A 22,858-nucleotide genomic window follows, 5' to 3' on the forward strand; every position below is an offset into this window, starting at 1 on the left:
TATTTTTCTACACCTTTGTCTCTCCTTTTTTCTCTCGCTCCATTTCTCTCTCTCTCCTGGCTTCCCCTATTTCTTACTCGCTTTGTGCTCTTTAAGTTTTCCTTGAGTGACTAATTCTGGTAGCCATGTGAGTTTCTATGTGAGGGTGAACTATCTGTGTGTGTGTGCTGCCTCCTTACCTCTGAAATATAGACATGAATTCCTGGGGAGCATCTCAATGACATACTCCACACGTCCTCTCTCCTCACCTCCTTAAAACCCATTGGAGTAGAAGGTCAGAGGGGAGGGGCCTCTGGCTTGTTCATCCAATGGATTTCAAGAAGGAGGCGAGGAGAGAGGAGTATGCAACTGAGATTCTCCCCTAGTCAGGTGTGTATTATATCACTTAGCTCCAGCCATATATTATGTCATATAGTTCTATATTACGTTATAATGAGTCCTCCCGTCCAGCAGGTGGTGGACCAGGCAGCCAGAAGACCGTTCTCCATGAGGAGTAGTGGAAGATGCCGGCTCTGCCAGCGCTGCTGCTGTCGATTTACTTCCTCTTACTGTTGCTGACCATGGCCCCGCTCTCTTTCACCCAGGCTCCCGCGCTCTCCTCCGTCAGAATGGGTGGGGTTTCTACTAGTTACCACAGCCACAAAGTCAAAATGGGCTATATCATAAAAATGCCTGAAAACTAAAATTAGGTATTTGGTCTTCATTTAAGGTTAAGGTTAGGCATACGGTTAGCAGTGTGGGTAAGGTTAGGTTTAAAATCACATTTTATGAAGATAAATTGTAGAAATAGGCAGGGTTTATGCCTTTGTGGCTGTGGTAACTAGTGATGACCGAACGTGTGTGATGGGATCACACTATCATGGCTGACAAGGCAATCTACTCCTCAGTGTCTTTACCAACTGTTTGTGGTTATTGACTTGCCATTTTGATTAATGCGATTATAGTTCACCATATGTACCATATGTACCACAAATGTATATATATATTTTCTTTAACCTTTATTTAACTAGGCAAGTCAGTTAAGAACACATTCTTATTTACAATGACGTCCTACCAGAAGGCAAAAGGCCTCCTTCCCCGACGGGGGATGGGATTAAAAATGTAAAATGTAATAAAAATATAGGACAGAACACACGACAAGAGAGACACCACAACACTACATAAAGAGAGACCTAAGACAACAACATAGCATGGCAGAGACACATGAAAACACAGCATGGTAGCAACACAACATGACAACAGCATGGTAGCAACACAACACGGCAGCAGCACAACATGGTAGCAGCACAAAACATGGTACAAACATTATTGGGCACAGACAACAGCACAAAGGGCAAGAAGGTAGAGACAACAATACATCACGCGAAGCAGCCACAACTGTCAGTAAGAGTGTCAGTAAGAGTGTCTGGTAACACAGGAAGCTGCAGTGCAGTACAGTACAGTACACAGTACAATGTTCTATCAATGTCTCCATGGATACGCATACTGTAGGCTAATTGAAGATCAGGAAGATAAGGCTTGGATCAGAGAATGCCTCATTCCTCAGTAATTGTAATGTAAACATGGGTCGTTACCATAAGGATGATAGGGTCATTTATGAACTCATTTGGTTATGTACATCTCGCTGACTTCACCGATGTGATCATCATTCAGTGATCATCCTAAATGTCAGATGACAGGTTGTCCACTTTCCCCCCTGAATAACCTTTCCTTGAAAATGGCTCTAGTCCGTGTGATTCTCTGTGACTCACCCCTGGCATCCATTTCACAGATGGGTTGAATGTTAGTCAAAAGGTCAGCCTTATTGGAGCATAGATCAGATAGACTTATTTTGAAAGGAATGACAAAACCCAACAGTGGATTTGAATCCATCTGCCCCCGGGTCTGGTTTTTCATGCTCCTTTTTCTTCTCGTCTATCTTTCTATCGTTCTATTTATCCCCCCAGCGGCCATTTTGGACGACCAGTCGGTGTGTGGGCGAGGGGAGCGGCTAGCGCTGGCCCTGGCCAGGGAGAACATTAACAGTTTTTTTGAGGGCCAGTCCAGAGCCCGGGTGGAGGTGGACATCTTCGAGCTGCAGAAGGACTCACAGTACGACACCACCGATACCAGTAAGCATGATCAGTACAAACCACTATTTTCTAAATTGAGCTGGATAGACATCTTATTCATTCAAATGTGACCGACGGGTTTCAAACCCAGGTCGAATCCTGGGTAGCGCAAGAATGTATTAGCCCGCTGAGCTAATGCCAATGTTCCACTTATTGTCAACTATATCTGGATAGACACTTTACTCATACAAATTTAACAGAATGGGTTCAAACCAAGATCTCCTGAGTGCCACAAGACTGTTAGCCCTCTGAGCTAAAGACAAGACATTATCTCAGGAGGAGCTAATGCAAGTCTTCTGATCCTAGGCAAGGTTACTCATCACATGAGTTACACCGACATACACTCACACACTCACAGTGTACCGCTGACAGACGTTATTGTCTTGGAGAAGGACGAATCGACCGAGTAAGCTAAGTGTGTGTGTCGGAGATCATTATTTTTCACGTTATAGCCTTTTGTACTCCCACCATCACAAAGGGAGGCAATATGGTAGTGGGTGTTAAGTTGCTCTTTAAACAGTGAGTGATCTGCAAGTATTCACGTGCAAACACACTCACACACCACTAGGAGGTTGGTGGCACCTTAATTGGGGAGGACGGGCATGTGGTAATGGCTGGAGCGGAATAAGTGGAATGGTATCAAATACATCAAACACATGGTTTGATGCCATTCCATTCACTCCGCTCCAGCCATTATTGTGCCCCTTCCTCCCCTCAACAGCCTCCACTGATACACACACACACACACATTGCTAATCTGTCTCGGATCTGGGAGAGCCGTACAGGTTTTTCTGAACAGAATAATAACACTCATCTCCAATAGACAGAGTGAGGATTCAGATTGCCGTTATGGCTACAATTAATCAAAAGTGTCCGGCATTGACTCTTAATTTGATATATCATCCAAGAACTGGACAGAACTGGACCTCGTCCAAGACATTGACTCTTCCGTCTTGCTGGTAAATTCTCTCTCCTTACTAATTCCCCCCTCTCTCCCTCACTCCCTCACTCCCTCCTGTCTGTCTGTCTGTCTGTCTGTCTGTCTGTCTGTCTGTCTGTCTGTCTGTCTGTCTGTCTGTCTGTCTGTCTGTCTGTCTGTCTGTCTGTCTGTCTGTCTGTCTGTCTGTCTGTCTGTCTGTCTGTCTGTCTGTCTGTCTGTCTGTCTGTCTGTCTGTCTGTCTGTCTGTCTGTCTGTCTGTCTCCTCGTTTCTCTCTCTCTCTCTCTCTGTCTCTCTCTGTCTCTCCCCTCTGTCTCAGTGTGTCAGATATTGCCGAAGGGGGTGGTCTCTGTGATTGGCCCCGCCTCCAGTCCTGCCTCAGGGTCAACTGTCAGTCACATCTGTGGGGAGAAGGAGGTGCGGTAGCTATGTCCTCTAAACCACATTCACACTGCTACTCATACTATATCCCCATACTCCCATAAACCACTACTCCACTACTTGTCTGCTTACTGGATGATTACAGATCATTGAAAGGACTGGATAGGTTTCGGACATTTTGTTTATACCTATCCTGCTGGGGTTTACTTATTAAGGAAATGTACTCTCACTGGCCAGATTATTAGGGACACCCATCTAGTACCGGGTCGGACCACCCTTTGCATCCAGAACAACCTGAATTCTTCTGGGTATTCTACAAGGTGTCGGAAACGTTAAACAGGGATGTTGGTCCATGCTGACGTGATGGCATCACACAGTTGCTGCAGATTGGACGGTGGTACATTCATGCTGCTAACAGCCCGTTCCATCTCATCCCATTATGCTCTATAGGGTTGAGGTCTGGGGACTGACCAGGCCACTTAAGTAAACTGAACTCACTGTCAAGTTCCAGGCAATGTTTTTCCACTCATCAATTGTCCAGTATTTGTGATTGCGTGCCCACTGGATCCGCTTCTTCTTGTTTTTAGCTGAAAGGAGTGGAACTTGGTGTGTTCGGATGTTGCAATAGCCCATCTGTGACAAGGATCGACAAGTTGTGAGTTCCGAGATGCCATTCTTCACACCAATGTTGTACTGCGCCGTTATTTTTCTGTTTGTGGCCCGCCTGTTAGCTTACACGATTCTTGCCATTCTCCTACAACCTCTCTCATCAAAGAGCTGTTTTCGCCCACGGGACTGCCGTTGACTGGATGTTTTTTGTTTGTCGCACCATTCTTGGTAAACCTTAGACACTGTTGTGAAAAGCCCAGGACGGTGGCAGTCTCTGAGATACTGGCTCTGTCGTGCCTGGCACCGACAATCATACCACGCTCAAAGTTGCTTAGGTCACTCGTTTTGTCCATTCTAACATTCAATTGAACAGTAACTGAATGCCTGGATGCCTGGATACCTGTCTGCCTGCTTTATATAGCAAGCCAAGGCCACGTGACTCACTGTCTGTAGGAGCAATCCATTTTCATGAACGGTTGGGATACCTAATAAACTGGCCGGTGACTGTATGCAGCACTGCTATAAATTCAAATCAAACTTTATTTGTCACATGAGCCGAATACAACAAGTTTAGACCTTACGTGAAATGCTTATTTACAAGCCATTAACCAACAGTGCAGTTGAAGAAGAGTTAAGAAAATATTTACCAAATAAACTAAAGTAAAAAATAATAAAAAGTAACACAATAAAATAACATTGACGAGGCTATATACAGGGGTACCGGTACCGAGTCAGTGTGCAGAGGTACAGGTTAGTTGAGGTAATTTGTACATGTAGGTAGAGGTGAAGTGACTTTGCATGGATAATAAACAGCGAGTAGCAGCAGTGTACAAAACCAATGGAAGGGGGGGGGTCAATGTAAATAATTGTTCAACAGTCCTATTGCTTGGGGGAAGAAGCTGTTAAGGAGCCTTTTGGTCCTAGACTTGGCGCTCCGGTACTGCTTGCCGTGCGGTAGCAAAGACAACAGTCTATGACTTGGGTGACTGGAGTCTCTGACAATTTTATGGGCTTTCTTCTGACACCGCCTATTATATAGGTCCTGGATGGCAGGAATCTTGGCCCCAGTGATGTACTGGGCCGTACGCACTACCCTCTGTAGCGCCTTACGGTCAGATGCCGAGCAGTTGCCATACCAGGCGGTGATGCCACTGGTCAGGATGTTCTCGATGGTGCAGCTGTAGAACTTTTTGAGGATCTGGGGACCCATGCCAAATCTTTTCAGTCTGCTGAGGGGGAAAAGGTTTTGTCGTGCCCACGTCACGACTGTCTTGGTGTGTTTGGACCATGATGGTTCGTTGGTGATGTGGACACCAAGGAACTTGAAACTCTCGACCAGCTCCACTACAGCCCCGTTGATGTTAATGGTGGCCTGTTCGGCCCACCTTTTCCTGTAGTCCACGATCATCTCCTTTGTCTTGCTCACGTTGAGGGAGAGGTTGTTGTCCTGGACCCACACTGCCAGGTCTCTGACCTTCTCCCTATAGGCTGTCTCATAGTTGTCGGTGATCAGGCCTACCACTGTCGTGTTGCTAGCAAACTTAATGATGGTGTTCGCTTTGGATAAAAGCCTCTGCTAAATGGCATATGTTTTAAGTCCTTTCAGATCAGTGGATGTTAGGGAGAGGAGACGTGGAAACAGTTCATGTTGGGACACAGCCAACATCACTCTAGGAAATGTCCTCTCTGATCTCTCTCTCTCGGTCATAGTTTAGTGAACTCTGTAATGAGTTAACTGTGGCTCATTCAGTTCGAACATGCATGGTCACACTTCGGTCATGCAGAGATTTGACCTGGTTAATACTCCTTCTTTCACTAGCTACGATAATGAATCAGTCTTAAACCATGGTTAGATTACGATCTCTCGTCATATAAATCTGCAACGGGATGCTGTCAATCATCTACCAATGGAAATCTCTTCAGGCATTTTCACATTAAACTTAATTTCAGTACGGGCCAAGCAGCATTTCATCCCAGGGGCGTAACATTTCAGACCTGGCCCTTAGCCAGATTAAGTCAAACAGGGTTTAAAATCACGCCACAGGAAGAAAATGCAAATGTGAAAAGAATGTAGCCCGTTTACCCTGGACTTGTCTATGGATGAAATACCAGTATAAAAACAGCTTTTGTTTTGTTTGGTTGAATTAGGTTGAATATGTCAATGTGATGGACAGAGCATGATAATGATGTCCAGGGTAAAAGCTATAACGCCCAATGCAGCCGTTTTGATCTCAATGTCAAATAATTACCTTACTGTAATAGTTCTCAGGCAAGAATTTTGCTAGGACTGTCTGGGAGTGGTCTGAGCGACGAGGGGAAGGGGGAGAGATATGTCATCTGAAAACTAGCTGTTATTGGCAGACGTTTTAAACGCTCTTTGTTATTGGTCTATAGGAACTTATAGTGCCTGGTGTCGCCAGGCAAGCCAAAACTCCACCCATGCGAAACCTGCTGATTAGAAGGTCTTGTGTAGATTGTATTTTCAACCAGCAACTATCAGGAAATATCCCCCGATCAAATGTTTTCCCACTTTTACAGTGTTCGTTTCATCAGCTGTTGTACAATATGATACAAAACACAGCGAAAAACATCATTTTGACTGCACTGGGCCTTTAATTTACCACCCAACCCCTTCCTCTCCCTTCCTTTACTCTTTGTGTACGATATGCTAATAATACTTTTGCTTTTTATAGTGTACACACGTATGACAATAATAATCCATTAGTATCATACATGACCATCCTTTATAACGTACTCACATAAACAATTATGAACACTTCCCATGACCGATTCATAATGCCTAAAAGTGCATTTGTAACGCCTTATGTTGCCTGCTGTCTCAGATCCCTCATGTGAAGGTGGGCCCGGAGGAAACGCCCAAACTCCCATACCTCCGCTTCGCCTCGGTCAGCCTCTACCCCAGCAACGAGGACCTGAGCCTGGCTATAGGTGCCATCCTCCGCTCTTTCAGCTACCCCACCGCCAGCCTCATCTGCGCCAAGGCAGAGTGTGAGTGTATGCCTCAGGGCATCTGATACTGCATGCATCTTCCTATAGTTCCCTACTTGTATAATTCCGTGCTACGATACCTCCCTACGTACACATTTTGTGGAAAGGGTTCTACATGGAACTCAAAAGTGTTCTAACTGGAACCAAAAGGTGCTATCTAGAACCTAAAATGGTCCTTTGGCTGTCCCCGCGGGAGAACCTTTAGAAGAACCCTTTTGGGTTCCATGTAGAACCCTTTCCACAGAATATTTTACATGGAACCAAAAAAGGTTCTACCTGTAACCAAAAGGGGTTCTACCTGGAAGCAAAAAGGGTTCTCCTATAGGGACACCTGAAGAACCCGTTTGGAACCCTTTTTTCTAAGAGTGTACAGTCTATTTCCTTTCCCTCCATACATCAACTCTCCACGGTTACGGTTTGATCTGAGCAAAGGTTGAGTGTGAGTGCAGGGTGTTTGATACTGCGTTTGTCTCATGCTTCTAGACCTTGCCTATTGTTGCAGTATCACCAGTGTGCGGGTGGAGAGTGTATAAGAAATCATACATTGTATACGTTGTCAAATGAGATGCCCTGCGTTGCTGTTTTCCTCAAGGTGCATGTTTACATTTGAGTCATTTAGAAGATGCTCTTATCCAGAGCGACTAACATGAGCAATTAGGGTTAAGTGCCTTGCACATCGACAGATTTTTCACCTAGTCGGCTCTGGAATTCAAACCAGCGACCTTTCGGTTACTGGCCCAATGCTCTTAACCACTAGGCTACCTGCCACCTCCATGCTCACGTAATCCTTTATTTAGCAGGTTCAAGTAGTCCAAGCAGGTTCAAGTAGTGTATAGCTATCTGTTGAGGTTCATGTACTGTGTATATGTTTTGACGCTTTAGACTTGTCAGCGTACAGCCGATGCCCCTGAAGATTCAGCAGAGCAGTAGTGCGTATCATTTTGCATTGGTCTGATGCTCCTCTCTTCAAACTCCAACAAAGACCCTGAACTGTACAAGAGTACTCCAGTAGCCTGGAGCCATTCATACAACCCCTCTATCACCCTCCCATCAGTCCTCCTGCGTTCCAGGGTCCCCTGCACACAGACTGCAGCCGCCCAGCCAGTCCAGGTGGTGGATTAGCCCAGTTCCCCTCCAGAGTGGATTATGCCTTCCACTTATGAGCTGCTGCTCTACTCGACTGCTCAGGTCTGGGCCAAGGTTGGGTGTGCCGAATGCATCTTTTAACAGTCCGCACAACCCTCTCTCTTTATGGAGCCCACTGTTTTCCCACTTGGCTGGTCTGGTCTGCGCGCCGTGTAACGTTCTTTCGCAAAATGGTGTCTATTCTTTCCTCTTCCCTTGGTTTTCCTTGTTTTATTTTCCAGTCGGCAATATTGCCACTGTGTTGATTTGTCTGTTCCCTGTTCAAGGCCCAGTTCAATTCCAGTCACCCTAGGGAGAGTTTATTGTTGCGATTATCAAGGTCAGGCATGTGATAGACTCGTTTTTGGATAGAGTAACTCACTGGTCACTGAATGTTATAAAAAGGGGTAGGAAGTAAAGGTGGACATGTACTTTCTGTCCAGGGACGAAGATGAGGATAGTCCTCCTCATTCATTTAAGGAAAAAGTGAAACAATTTAACACATTCAGAAATCCTTCTTGTAACTCAAATGATACCTTTGTTACACACCTCACCTAAATATCGGATTAAACATACTGGTAACAGAGAATGTGAAAATATGTGTTAACAGCACCATCTAGACATGTACAGTTACCTTCTGGTTACCAAAGTAGATTTAAAGTTACTACACAGCATAATATAAAGTGATGGGGGGACAGAGAAATAGAGCAAAATATCATGTTTTTCCGGTAGCAGTAATCAAAATGTCTTTTGAAATAGCAATACAGTGCTATCGTACTCTGTAATGTTTGGTTGAGGTATCACAAAGTATGTGTTTCATCAAGCCTCTGAAGTGCTCCGCCTCCACCCCGTAGGCCTGCTGCGATTGGAGGAGCTGGTGCGGCGCTTCCTGATCTCCCGGGAAACACTGTCCGTTAGGATGCTGGACGAAAGCCTGGACCCCACCCCCCTGCTAAAGGAGATCAGAGACGATAAAGTGGCTACTATCATCATCGACGCCAATGCTTCCATCTCCTACCTCATCCTCAGAAAGGTCAGGACCCTCACCAGGCTACAGTCACAAAGACAACTAACAACAGTGTGGTCCTCTGTAGCTCAGGTGAAAGAGCAAGGCGCTTGCAATGTCAGCATAGTGGGTTTGATTCCCGGGACCACCCGTACGTAAAATATATGTACGCATGACTGTAAGTCGCTTTGGATATAAGTCCTGCTTAACGGAATATATTAGAATTATATATTTAAGCAATATTAAGCCAATATACCACGGCTAAGGGCTGTTCAAACATGACGCAACGCAGAGTGCCTGGATACAGCCCTTAGCCGTGGTATATTGGCCATATACCACAAACCTCCGAGGTGCCTTATTGCTATTATAAACTGGTTAACAATGTAATTAGAGCAGTACAAATAACTGTTTTGTCATACCCGTGGTATACGGTCTGATATACCACGGATGTCAGCCAATCAGCATTCAGGGCTCGAACTATCCAGTTTATAATATAGTTTAAAATCTTTCAAAGAATCATGTAGCACTTTATTTGAAAGTTACCTAGAGCTACATAAGGACTTCATAACACATGCATACACATAACACATTTGTAAGCAGTACATAAACATTCCATAAATGCTTATGTCAAGTTGATAATCATTGTATCATAGTGATGTTACCATGATATAATTAATCTACTTGCAGGTGTTGACATGAGCATTTATAACATTCAAGAAATGCTTAAACACTGCTTATGAATCTGCTATGTATGAATTATTAATGTATTAGCAGAGCCTTATGTAGGTTCGCCTTGCCCAGCTCAATGTCATTCTCTGCAATATAACACATAGCACCATTTATCCTACTCAATATTGTGGCCAGAAGGCACATTATATATGTATGCTTTGAAATGATGTATTATTCTATTCTGTAGTCTACTTGTGCCAGTACTGTAAGCTATGTAAACGCTAGATGTAGTGTTCACGTATGCCATGTGTATGCACGTGTAATCAACTGTCAAAAATAGCAGATATGCGCTGTTAGCTTTCAAAGGTCAAAGTTCTACATGCTAAACACCTGCTCATGTGTCTAAAGCTAGCAAACGTGTTACCTGAATGCCATATGATAAAGTTACTGCATTACCCACAGTGCAGTGCAGTTCAGTGTATCAGCACTGTTACAATGCCCCCCCCCCCTCTCTCCTTTTCCACCCCTCAGGCATCAGAACTGGGGATGACATCAGCGTTTTACAAGTACATACTCACCACAGTGGTAAGAGCATACCAATCAAAATTCTCCTCCCCTCCCTCTCCATACCCTACCCACAATCCTCTCTGCTCGGCCTGTGGACGGCTATCGCGGCAGATCTCATCTGAAATGCATAATGGGAGTGCACCGCTTGTCATCATTATTTCTGTGCCTGGCGCATGCCCTTGTGCGAGGTGACTTACATAGCTAGTAATATTTTCTACATCTTATCCCGTCCCGTCTACAGTGCAGGGCATTTTTGCTGTGGTACTTACAAGTGCGCACGCCTCACACACCCAAGTGAGAAACGGCAGTTCCCTGAACATTGGAGAGGGACCAGAAATCTCTAAATCATGACCCTTTTCATTTTCATAGCTGAATGGCACGCCGCTCTACTGTCTGGAACTAGAAGCATTGGTGTCCTGCCTGCCGGTGCCAAAACGCTGTCCCTGTATTGTACCATGGTCTCCTTACTGTATTCAGCTACTGTGAGACGCTGTGGTACACTGTTACTACTGCTGTCCAAATGCAATTACCTTTTCCAGAGCCGTATTTCAGATATGCTGTATTTCAAAATTATTTTAAAAAGAAGAAAGATGTACTTACTTACTGCCCTTTTCTACCCCTATTCCACACTACTATCTCATACCTCACTGTCAGTGGCGGTCAGTGCCATTTATTAGCATGTCCTTATTTCTATTACAGTATATTGGATGACTGTCATTCATATTCTATTCACCCAGTTCAATGTAACATAAGATAGGTTTAGACTACTACATGATACTAAAATGTTCCCTATACCCATCATGAGGTTTCTACAAACTAGATTATGAATGAAAGTTTACAACATAGGTGCACACAGGTTGAGATAATTTTGCGATGACAGACAGTGACACATGGACAGACAGTGACACATTCAATACCTCCTTGCACACTCTTGCCTGCATCTAGTTTATCTAGGTGTCAATGGTGTGCGTACTGGGAGCCAGGTGCAGTCAGGTGCAGGAGAGCAGAGAGTTGTGAACAGGCGCACACTTTATTTAGGCAGGAGAAACCAGCAGACGGACGCCACTGGGTCAACCTCCAGCCAATAAGGCAAAAGTGCAAACGGGCAAACAGTCACAATAATTATGTACAAACAAATAAACATACCTCGTGAGATAAAACACGGCATAAACGCATACCGGTATAGCTCGTCAAAATAGACACGTAAGACAAAACAAACCAATGTAGTGTGATTGGGGAATGAAAACCAGGTGTGCAGGGAACAAGACAAAACAAATGGATAAATGAAAAATGGAGCGGCGATGGCTAGAAAGCCGGTGACGTCGACCGCCAAACGCAGCCCGAACAAGGAGAGGAGCCGACTTCGGCGGAAGTCGTGACACTAGGGTGTAATCATTAGTCCAACAGTTGCAAATTAGTTTCTATTGGACAAATTCAGGTATTTTTATCCCCGTTTCGTTTGCTTCAGTTTAAGAAACGTTTTTCCACAGAATCGGCAGAAGGAATACACATCCCTGATCACTGTCACGTTCCTGACCTGTTTTCCTTTGTCATGTATTTGTTTTAGTTGGTCAGGGCGTGAGTTGGGTGGGTTGGTCTAGGTTTGATTTTCTATGTTGGGATTTTGTGTTCGGCCTGGTATGATTCTCAATCAGAGACAGCTGTGAATCGTTGTCCCTGATTGAGAATCATACTAAGGCAGCCAGGGTTTCACTTGTGTTTTGTGGGTGTTTGTTCCTGTGTCAGTGTTTGGGCCACACAGGACTGTTTCAGGTTAGTCACGTTTGTTGGTTTTTGTATTTTGTAGTGTTTGTTGTTTTTCCATTAAATAATGAATACTTACCAATCCGCATCTTGGTCCGATCCATGCTCCTCCTCGTCTGAGGAGGAGAACGACTACGACAGCCGTTACAGAAACACCCACCAAAACAGGACCAAGCGGAGTGGAGAAGGAAGGCAAGAACAACAGCAATGGGGAAAAGAGGAATGGACTTGGGAGGAAATCCTAGACGGGAAAGGACCCTGGGCAGAGCCAGAGGAGTGTCGCCGCCCCAAAGCGGAGCTGGAGGCAGCGAAAGCGGAGAGGAGGTTTTATGAGGCGAAAGCAAGGCAGAGCGGCTGGAAGCCCGAGAGGCTCACCCAAAAATGTCTTGGGGGGGGGGCTAAAGGGGAGTGTGGCGAAGCCGGGTTGGATACCCGAGCCAACTCCCCGGGCTTACCGTGGAGTGAGAGGGCGTCGTACTGGTCAGACACCGTGTTATGCGGTGGAGCGCACGGTGTCCCCAGTACGCGTGCTTAGCCCAGTGCGGGCTATTCCACCTTGCCGCACTGGGAGGGCTAGGTTGGGCATCGAGCCGGGTGCCATGAAGCCGGCCCAACATATCTGGCCTCCAGTACGTCTCCTCGGGCCAGCGTACATGGCACCAGCCTTACAGGTGGTGTCCCCGGTTCGCCTGCATAGCCCAGTGCGGGCTATTCCACCTCGCCGCACTGGCAGGGCTACGGGGACCATTCAACCTGGTAGGGTTGGGGAGGCTCGGTGCTCAAGAGCGCGTGTCCTCCTTCACGGTCCGGTATATCCGGCGCCACCTTCCCACCCCAGCCCAGTACCATCAGTGCCGACACCACGCACCAGGCTTCCAGTGCGTTTCCAGAGCCCTGTTCCTCCTCCACACACTCTCCCTGTGGTGCGTGTCTCCGGCCCAGTGCCTCCAGTTCCGGCACCACGCACCAGGCTTACTGTGCGCCTCAGCAGGTCAGAGTCGGCCGTCTGCCCAACGCCGCCTGCGCTGCTTGTCTGCTCAGCGCTGCCTGAACTGTCTGCCTGCCCAGCGTGGTCTGAACTGTCTGCCTGCCCAGCGCTGCCCGTCTGTCCCGAGCCTTCAGAGCCGTCCAGCCAGGACCAGCCAGTGCCGTCCAGCCAGGACCAGCCAGAGCCGTCCAGCCAGGACCAGCCAGAGCCGTCCAGCCAGGACCAGCCAGAGCCGTCCAGCCAGGACCAGCCAGAGCCGTCCAGCCAGGACCAGCCAGAGCCGTCCAGCCAGGACCAGCCAGAGCCGTCCAGCCAGGACCAGCCAGAGCCGTCCAGCCAGGACCAGCCAGAGCCAGCAAGCCAGGAGCTGCCAGCCAGCCAGGAGCTGCCGGAGCCAGCCAGCCAGGATCCGCCAGAGCCAGCCAGCCAGGATCCGCCAGAGCCAGCCAGCCAGGATCCGCCAGAGCCTTCCGCCAGCCAGGATCCGCCAGAGCCTTCCGCCAGCCAGGATCCGCCAGAGCCTTCCGCCAGCCAGGATCCGCCAGAGCCTTCCGCCAGCCAGGATCTGCCAGAGCCTTCCGCCAGCCAGGATCCGCTAGAGCCTTCAGCCAGCCAGGATCCGCCAGAGCCAGCCAGCCAGGATCCGCCCCTCAGTCCGGTGCTGCCCCTCAGTCCGGTGCTGCCCCTCAATCCGGTGCTGCCCCTCAATCCGGTACTGCCCCTCAGTCCGGTGCTGCCCCTCAGTCAGGTGCTACCCCTCAGTCTGTTACTGCTCTTTGGAATAGTGGGATTGACATGGAGGGTGGATATTGGGAGGAGGCCACGGAAGCGGGGGTTGACTATGGTGGGGTGGGGACCACGACCAGCGCCAGAGCCGCCACCGTGGACAGACGCCCACCCAGACCCTCCCCTAGACTTTGTGCTGGTGCGCCCGGAGTTCGCACCTTAAGGGGGGGGGTTCTGTCACGTTCCTGACCTGTTTTCCTTTGTCATGTATTTGTTTTAGTTGGTCAGGGCGTGAGTTGGGTGGGTTGGTCTAGGTTTGATTTTCTATGTTGGGATTTTGTGTTCGGCCTGGTATGATTCTCAATCAGAGACAGCTGTGAATCGTTGTCCCTGATTGAGAATCATACTAAGGCAGCCAGGGTTTCACTTGTGTTTTGTGGGTGTTTGTTCCTGTGTCAGTGTTTGGGCCACACAGGACTGTTTCAGGTTAGTCACGTTTGTTGGTTTTTGTATTTTGTAGTGTTTGTTGTTTTTCCATTAAATAATGAATACTTACCAATCCGCATCTTGGTCCGATCCATGCTCCTCCTCGTCTGAGGAGGAGAACGACTACGACAGCCGTTACAATCACGCATAAACACAGTTCACTTTCATGTAACATCCTAGTCAACATAGCTAATAGAACTAATGCGTTAGTAAACCCGCTACAATCATGCAGTAACGTTACAGTGTACAGTCAGTAAGCAGTTAGGCAATATATTAATAAAACCAAAAGCTTACCTTGACTTGGAAGAGTTTCAGTGTTGTGTTGGATAGTCATAGCCAGCTGGATAACATAGCATCCCTCTGTTTGAGCCGGTTGTTTGAGTAATTTAACAAGCCAGCTGCATTTGCTAGCTAAGTAAGTGAAACTGAAAGTGAAAAAATGACAATCTCTCTCTCTCTCTGGCTTCTCCTTCATTTTTGAAGAAATGAATTTGTTCAAAACTGTTCAACTATTGTCTTTCTCTCTCTTTGAGTCAACTACTCACCACATTTTATGCACTGCAGTGCTAGATAGCTGTAGCTTATGCTTTCAGTACTAGATTCATTCTCTGATCCTTTGATTGGGTGGACAACATGTCAGTTCATGCTGCAAGAGCTCTGATAGGTTGGAGTACGTCCTCCGGAAGTTGTCATAATTATGGAAGGGGGTAGGAACCAAGAGCCTCCTAGGTTTTGTATGGAAGTCAATGTACCCAGAGGAGGACGGAAGCAAGCTGTCCTCCAGCTACACCATGGTGCTACCCTAAAGAGTGCTATTGAGGATCCTGTAGACCTTCATTGCAAAACAGTGTGTTTTAATCAATTATTTGGTGACGTGAATATATTTTGTGTAGTTTTATCTAAAAAGGATCACTTTTTCAATGTAATACCATTTTTGTTTTTGTGAAATTCACTGAGGCGGATGGTCCTTCCCTTCCTCCACTGCTCACTGTTGAACAATAATTTAATTGACATGACTGGGGAGGGGGAAAACATTAACATTAACATTTTCCCCTACCTGTATGGTTTAGCTAGCTCTCTCAGAATGTTCACTCCCAAGCCTCTCCCACCTCCTTGTGTCAATCAGGACTTTCTCCTGCTGCGATTAAACTAACTCTCGAGCCCCTCCCTCCCTCTTTTGTCAATCAGGACTTTCCCCTGCTGCGATTGGACGACGTGGTGGATGACCAATCCAACATCGTAGGTTTCTCCATGCTCAACAGCAGCCATCCCTTCTACCTGGAGTTCATCAGGAGTCTCAACCTGTCCTGGAGGGAGGGCTGTGACCTCAGCCCCTACCCCGGCCCGTCGGTGAGAACCGGAATCCTTGTATGTGGTTGTACTCATACACTATTACTGTGACTAACACTCATACTCATACTCACTCTCTTTCATATACTGTACATTTAACATTTACATTTAAGTCATTTAGCAGACGCTCTTATCCAGAGCGACTTACAAATTGGTGCATTCACCTTATGATATCCAGTGGAACAGCCACTTTACAATAGTGCATCTAAATCTTTTAAGGGGGGGGGGGGGGGGGGGGGGGGGGGTTTAGAAGGATTACTTTATCCTATCCTAGGTATTCCTTAAAGAGGTGGGGTTTCAGGTGTCTCCGGAAGGTGGTGATTGACTCCGCTGTCCTGGCGTCGTGAGGGAGTTTGTTCCACCATTGGGGTGCCAGAGCAGCGAACAGTTTTGACTGGGCTGAGCGGGAACTGTACTTCCTCAGAGGTAGGGAGGCGAGCAGGCCAGAGGTGGATGAACGCAGTGCCCTTGTTTGGGTGTAGGGCCTGATCAGAGCCTGAAGGTACGGAGGTGCCGTTCCCCTCACAGCTCCGTAGGCAAGCACCATGGTCTTGTAGCGGATGCGAGCTTCAACTGGAAGCCAGTGGAGAGAGCGGAGGAGCGGGGTGACGTGAGAGAACTTGGGAAGGTTGAACACCAGACGGGCTGCGGCGTTCTGGATGAGTTGTAGGGGTTTAATGGCACAGGCAGGGAGCCCAGCCAACAGCGAGTTGCAGTAATCCAGACGGGAGATGACAAGTGCCTGGATTAGGACCTGCGCCGCTTCCTGTGTGAGGCAGGGTCGTACTCTGCGGATGTTGTAGAGCATGAGCTCTCTGTACTCATATACTCTCATATACTGTAACTCATATCTTCTTCAAACACTCATATATTGTGTAGTCTTACTGTCACTCGTATACTAATTATTGACCAGCACTCATATACTTGTTACTCATATCGTTTTCTCACATACTGTTACTGCTGTCACTCATATACTGCTACAGTAATTTACTCATATACGGTCAGCTAAGTATGTTTGTGTTCTCTCTACTGCTAAGTTATCCACGTGCTGTTACCCGTATACTCTCGACTATGATAACTTATACTGATATAGTATTATATATTTTATACTATAACAGTATAATGACATCCAATTCTACATTCTCACTCATACACTTACTCATACGTGCAATGCCACACATTTACGCGTACATTTCTAGGTCACACACAGCGGAGGAGGCTGGTGGGACGAGCTATAGGAGGACGGGCTCTTTGTAATGGCTGGAATGGAACGGTATCAAACCCATCAAACATATGGAAACCACATGTTTGATTCCATTCCACAAATTCCAAGCCAGCCATTACAATGAGCCCGTCCTCCTGTAGCTCCTCCCACCAGCCTCCTCTGGTAGACAGACTTTATCACTATTCCTTTTTACACGGTCAAACTGCCCGTCGAAGTACACATATTGCCATGCTGTCACTCACAGTCTGCGTGATTCACACTCTGCCAGGTTGACTGATGCCTGACCAGATGTCATTCATTTTTAAAGGGATACTTCTGCATTATGGCAATGAGGCTCTTAGTCTAGTCAGGTGAACTCATGGAAACCATTTTTATGTCTCTGCGTGCAGTTTGAAGGAAGTTGCTAACTAGCGCTATCGCATTTGCCAACTAGCATTAGCGCAGCTAGCAAGCTAGCAGATACCCATAGACTTTCAGTCATTGCGCTAATGCTTGTTAGCATTGGTTCGCAAAACTACCTCTAACTTCCTTCATACGAGACACAGAGACATAAAAATGATATACACAAGTTAATCTGACTCTGAAGAAGTAGATAAAAGATCTCAATTCCAAAATACTGAAGTATCCCTTTATGGTTTGATTGAATCACACAGCTTTGGCACGGACCACAGTGCCACCTTGTTGACTGAGTAGCATTACATCTATCCCAACGTTTCTCACTCTTTTTCTTACTCTTTTTGTCTTTCTTTCTCTATCTCGATCTTCATGCCTGCCTCTCTCATCTTTCTCTCTTTTTCTGTCTCTCCATCTCTCGCTTTCCTTCCCTCCCTCCCTACATCTTTCCTACTCTATCTCACATTTGTATCAACTATTCTCTTACTCTCTGCTTCCCTCCCTCCACCCTATCCCCTTCTCCCCTTCCCTCTCTTTCTCTCTCTCTCTCCCTCCCACAGCTGTCGTCGGCTCTCATGTTTGATGCGGTGCATGTGGTGGTGGGGGCGGTGCGTGAGCTCAACCGGAGTCAGGAGATTGGAGTGAAGCCGCTCAGCTGTACCACTCCTCAGATCTGGCAGCATGGCACCAGCCTGATGAACTACCTGCGCATGGTACTAACACATGCTCTCTCTTTACCCAACGCTGTCCCAATGCTGTCCCAATGCTGTCCCAACTAGCCCATTTTGTATTAGCCAACTGATTCATTTGTTAAGGCGACAAATGTAATGTTGTTGACTACAGAAACCGTTAGTTCACCTATGTGTCCCAACTAGCCAGTTGTGCCACCTTCATATAAGCCAACTAATCTAACCTGTCTTGCCTAGGCAACAATGGAACATTGTTTAACCTTTTACTGCAGTGGGCTAAATCAGGATAGAGTGTCTCTTGATAGTCTTAAGTATACACATGGTTATGGGCTTGAAAAAAGAAGACACCTGTACCATGTCAGATATAGAGTTCAAATATATATCATTTTGAGTTTGCGTCCTAATATTACACGTTAAGTACATCACAGAAGACTGAAATATAACAAAACTGTTTGACATAGAAACACCGGATCTTCTGTTGTTTAAAAAAAATTATGTTTATTAATTATGAAATTATAAAAATGATTAATAACATTCCACCTATGAGACCGCCAGGTAATTTGACTGCAGGAAAGAGCCACTACAGGTTGTGTCCCAATAGGTTCAACGCTTAGTTGAAGTATGCAATATGGCATGGTACATTCACCTGTTACTGAACACTCTCCCAACTAGCCTGGCTAGCTATTTATACATTTGCCACCTTAGCCAACTCGTTCTCCTGCCAAGGCAGCAATGTAATGTTGTTGAACACAGAACAGTCAGGTACCAACTAAAACATGGCCGCTTTTGGTACTGAACTACTGAATCCATTTAAATTCAGTATATTTGCGGAATGAATGGCATTTCAGCTATTGAAATAAATGTGATTGAATTGTTCAATTCATGAAGTGAATCCTGAATTATTGAGCAATTGACTGAGTTGGATTGGAATTTACCCCAACCGTACCAGTAGGCTAACTAGTGAATAGCACAGCTCCACTTCGCAATACATTAGTGCTTGCAGCACTGTCTTATAACCTTCCTGTCGCCTCTGGGACTTTCGGTTGTTGCCATGTAAACCACATTGTTTTGTGGGTGTTGTTGTTGTTGTTAGGGTGGTTGGTGTGTGTTGTGGTCTTGATGGTATTCTTCCTATCGTCATTGTTGCGCTCTGCTGGGCAGCGTATTTTCTCGATTTTCTCTCCATCCCCTTCCTTCCTTCCTTCCTTCCTTCCTTCCTTCCTTCCTTCCTTCCTTCCTTCCTTCCTTCCTTCCTTCCTTCCTTCCTTCCTTCCTTCCTTCCTTCCTTCCTTCCTTCCTTCCTTCCTCCTATCATATCGGAGTCTGCCACTTCTTATCTTCTCCCCATCTGTTTCTCCCCTCATCTCTCTCCGTCTCAGACAATGTTTTCTCGCTCTCCGTGCATCACTCCATCATTCCTACACTCTCTTTGGCAGTGGTTCCACTCCTCTCCCTCTTTCTCCCCCCTCCTTCCCCCGCTTTGTTGTTCCTCGTTTGGGCATCTCTTGTTCTTCCTCTCTTTTAGGGTGTAATTCATCCTGAATCTCTCTTCACACCCTCCGTCTTGCTGCCTGCCTTTTGTTTAAGCCATACATTTCTCTGTCTCTCTCGCCACTGTCAAGCCTAGCTATTGCCTGTCTGTTTGTCTGGGCTGAATCTTTCCCTCTCTCTTTCTCTCTGTTCCTCTGTCCCTCTCTTCTCTTTCTGTTCCACATAATTTGTCTCTCTATTTGCCGCTCTCTCTTTCTCTGGCTACTTGAAATAATAAATGTATGTTTTTCTCTTTATCTTGCTTCCCCTCACTCTCTCTCTCTCTCTCTCCCTTTCTCTCTCACTCTCTCTCTCGCTCTCCCTCACTGTCTCTCTCTCTCTCTCTCTCTGTCTCCCCATCTCTCTCTCTATGTCTCTCTCTCGCTCCCTTTCTCTCTCTCTCTCTCACTCTCTCTCTCGCTCTCCCTCTTTCTCTCTCTCTCTCTCGCTCTCTCTCGCTCTCGCTCTCTCTCGCTCTCCCTCTCTCTCTGTCTCTCTGTCTCTCTCAGGTGGAGTATGATGGGTTGACCGGCAGGGTGGAGTTTAACAGCAAAGGCCAGAGGACAAACTACACCCTGAGAATCCTGGAGAAGCACCGTGGCGGTCATAAAGAGGTCAGGGGATCATGGGTTCATGGGTTCAAATGTCACTGGGTCATGGTGGGTCGGGGGGGGGGGGGGGGGGGGGGGCTCTATTTAAGAGTTGATTTGACAAGCACAAAACATTTTGACAAAAACATACACATTGATCATGGGTTCAACCTTATTCTCTATCTCTTCCTCTTCATCCCCCTCTCCTCCCTTTCTTTCCTTCGTCATCCCTGTGTATAGATCGGGATCTGGTACTCTAACAACACGTTGGCGATGAACTCGACGTCTCTGGACATCAACATGTCGGAGACGTTGGCTAACAAGACGCTCATCGTCACCACCATATTGGTAAAGACATATTGGTGTCGCACATTTGCATTGGTAGATGTGAAACTGTTGGTTTTCTGTTGGCCACTTTGGGTCAAAGTGTTCAAGATTCATTTGGGGGCGGCAGGTAGCCTAGTGGTTAGAGCATTGGGCCAGTAACTGAAAGGTTGCTGCATCGAATCCCCGAGATGACAAGGTAAAAATCTGTCATTCTGACCCTGAACAAGGCAGTTAACCCACTGTTCCCTGGTAGGCCGTCATTGTAAATGAGAATTTTTTCTTGACTGACTTGCCTAGTTAAATAAAGGTAAAAAAAATATTTTAAAAAATTACATTAAATTTACCAGGAACAAAAAAGGAGCCAGTTAGGGGTACAATAATCATTTTATCGTACAGTAACTTGTAACATCAGCTCTATACACATCATCAAGTCAGTGCTAAGTACTGTAGATGTTAATGTCAGTCATGGCTAATAAGTCACATATAGCCCCTTAATGACAAATCATTTCGCCAGTGACCTCTATGCAAGAAATTACAAAATATGTAAATGTGGGTATGTGCTCGCATTACAAGTAAAGAGTCAGCCCTTAGTAAATCCTTCAGGACACTGTTCCTTCTCTGAATAATGATGAAGAAATATTCAGCAGCTGTTGGTAGGATGTTTACTTCAAAGATATATATTACATGTAGATTTCCATTTTAGTCACTGAGCACACACACATCTTATCGAGAGCGACTTAGTTAGTGCATTCATCTTAAGGTAGCTTTGAGAGACAACCACATATCACAGTCATAGTAAGCAAATGTATTCCTTAATAAGTGTCTGTTAGCAAAGTCAGTGCTACATGTAATAACAAAAGACACGCAGAGGGGTATTCTTTTTTTTTTTAAATCAACACGTTTCGGGAAAATGCCTTCGCCTTCTTTGAATTATAGCTCTTGAAGGACCTTTTGATGTCCTTCTATTGCAGGAGAACCCGTATGTGATGCATAAGTCCAACTACCAGGAGCTGCAGGGAAACGACCGGTACCAGGGCTTCTGTGTGGACATGCTAAGAGAGATGTCGGACTTGTTGAAGTTCTCCTTCAGGATCAAGCTGGTGGAGGACGGGCTGTACGGAGCGCCTGAACCAAATGGTTCCTGGACAGGCATGGTGGGAGAGCTCATCAATAGGGTAAGCACACACGCAGGCACATCTTCGAGACGACTGGCTGTAAAAGTGGGTCAATGAGGTGTGTCGTCAATCAGTCAAAGGCAGCCTATGATCGGCCACGATAACTAATGAGAAGGCTGTCTAAAATCCTTGGTCGTAGAACGCTATAGGGACGGGCAGGCTTTGCCCCAGCTCTGCGCTGCAATACCTGATACAATTCATCTAAAAGTGTGACGATTAGTTGAGTCATTGAATCAGGTGTTAGTGCTGGGATGGAGCAAAAACCTGCTAAGCTCTCTAGGACCATGGTTGGTGACCACACTGATCAAAGGGTTGTGAAGTCGTGCATCTCAATCAAAGTCTGCTGATCGTCAGGTTATCCTGTAGCTCTCTGTGGTAAGAATGTATGGATAAAGAGCTGGTGTCACAGCTTTTACCACACACAATATATACGCAAAAGTATGTGGACACCCCTTCAAATGAGTGGATTCGGCGATTTCGGTCACACCCGTTGCTGACAGGTGAATAACATCCGAGACCCCCTGTGGCCCTTACGTAGTATTTTCTTCAGAATCAGCAGCTAGTGCATTTACCACAGTTAAAAGTAACAAAATAACTTCCATACACTCTACTGTGATTGGACAGGGGTGATAAGGAAGTTCAGTGCAATGTTCAGTACACTGAGTGACTGACCTCTCATTATATTATTGTAGCTAGCTACACTATATACAGCATACAATAGTATGTGGAAACCACTTCAAATGAGTGGATTTGGCGATTTCAGCCACACCCATTGCTGACAGGTGTATAACATCGAGCACACAGCAATGCAATCTCAATAGACAAACACTGGCAGTAGAATGGCCTTACTGAAGAGCTCAGTGACTTTCAACGTGGCACCATCATAGGATGCCACCTTTCCAACAAGTCAGATTGTCAAATTGTGCCCTGCTAGAGCTACCCCGATCAACTGTAAGATGCTGTTATTGTGAAGTGGAAACTTCTAGGAGCAACAACGACTCAGCCGGGATCGGTGTGGTAGAACTTGACTGGGCTGTACAGAGCCCTGACCTCAACCCCATCAAACACCTTTGGGATGAATTGGAACGCTGACTGCGAGCCGGGCCTAATCGCCCAACATCAGTGCCCGACCTCACTAATGTTCTTGCAGCTGAATGGTAGCAAGACCCCGCAGCAATGTTCCAACGTCTTGTGGAAAGC

At 46.4% G+C, this 22,858-nt stretch overlaps 1 protein-coding gene across 1 annotated transcript in view; it reads left to right on the forward strand.

The window, feature by feature from the left end:
- The first annotated feature begins 503 nt into the window (after positions 1-503).
- The window catches only part of LOC120022339 (glutamate receptor ionotropic, kainate 5-like), a 33,119-nt gene continuing 10,764 nt past the window's right edge, over positions 504-22,858 (forward strand). Inside the window, exons 1-11 of the mRNA XM_038966233.1 lie at positions 504-612; positions 1,947-2,111; positions 3,369-3,466; positions 6,883-7,048; positions 9,028-9,206; positions 10,380-10,433; positions 15,568-15,729; positions 17,908-18,060; positions 20,076-20,180; positions 20,397-20,504; positions 21,455-21,658. Coding sequence (XP_038822161.1) covers positions 504-612; positions 1,947-2,111; positions 3,369-3,466; positions 6,883-7,048; positions 9,028-9,206; positions 10,380-10,433; positions 15,568-15,729; positions 17,908-18,060; positions 20,076-20,180; positions 20,397-20,504; positions 21,455-21,658 — 1,503 coding nt within the window. The remainder of the gene's footprint in view (positions 613-1,946; positions 2,112-3,368; positions 3,467-6,882; positions 7,049-9,027; positions 9,207-10,379; positions 10,434-15,567; positions 15,730-17,907; positions 18,061-20,075; positions 20,181-20,396; positions 20,505-21,454; positions 21,659-22,858) is intronic.

This window comes from Salvelinus namaycush, chromosome 27 (assembly GCF_016432855.1).
Source record: "Salvelinus namaycush isolate Seneca chromosome 27, SaNama_1.0, whole genome shotgun sequence".
NCBI classification, from domain to species: domain Eukaryota; kingdom Metazoa; phylum Chordata; class Actinopteri; order Salmoniformes; family Salmonidae; genus Salvelinus; species Salvelinus namaycush.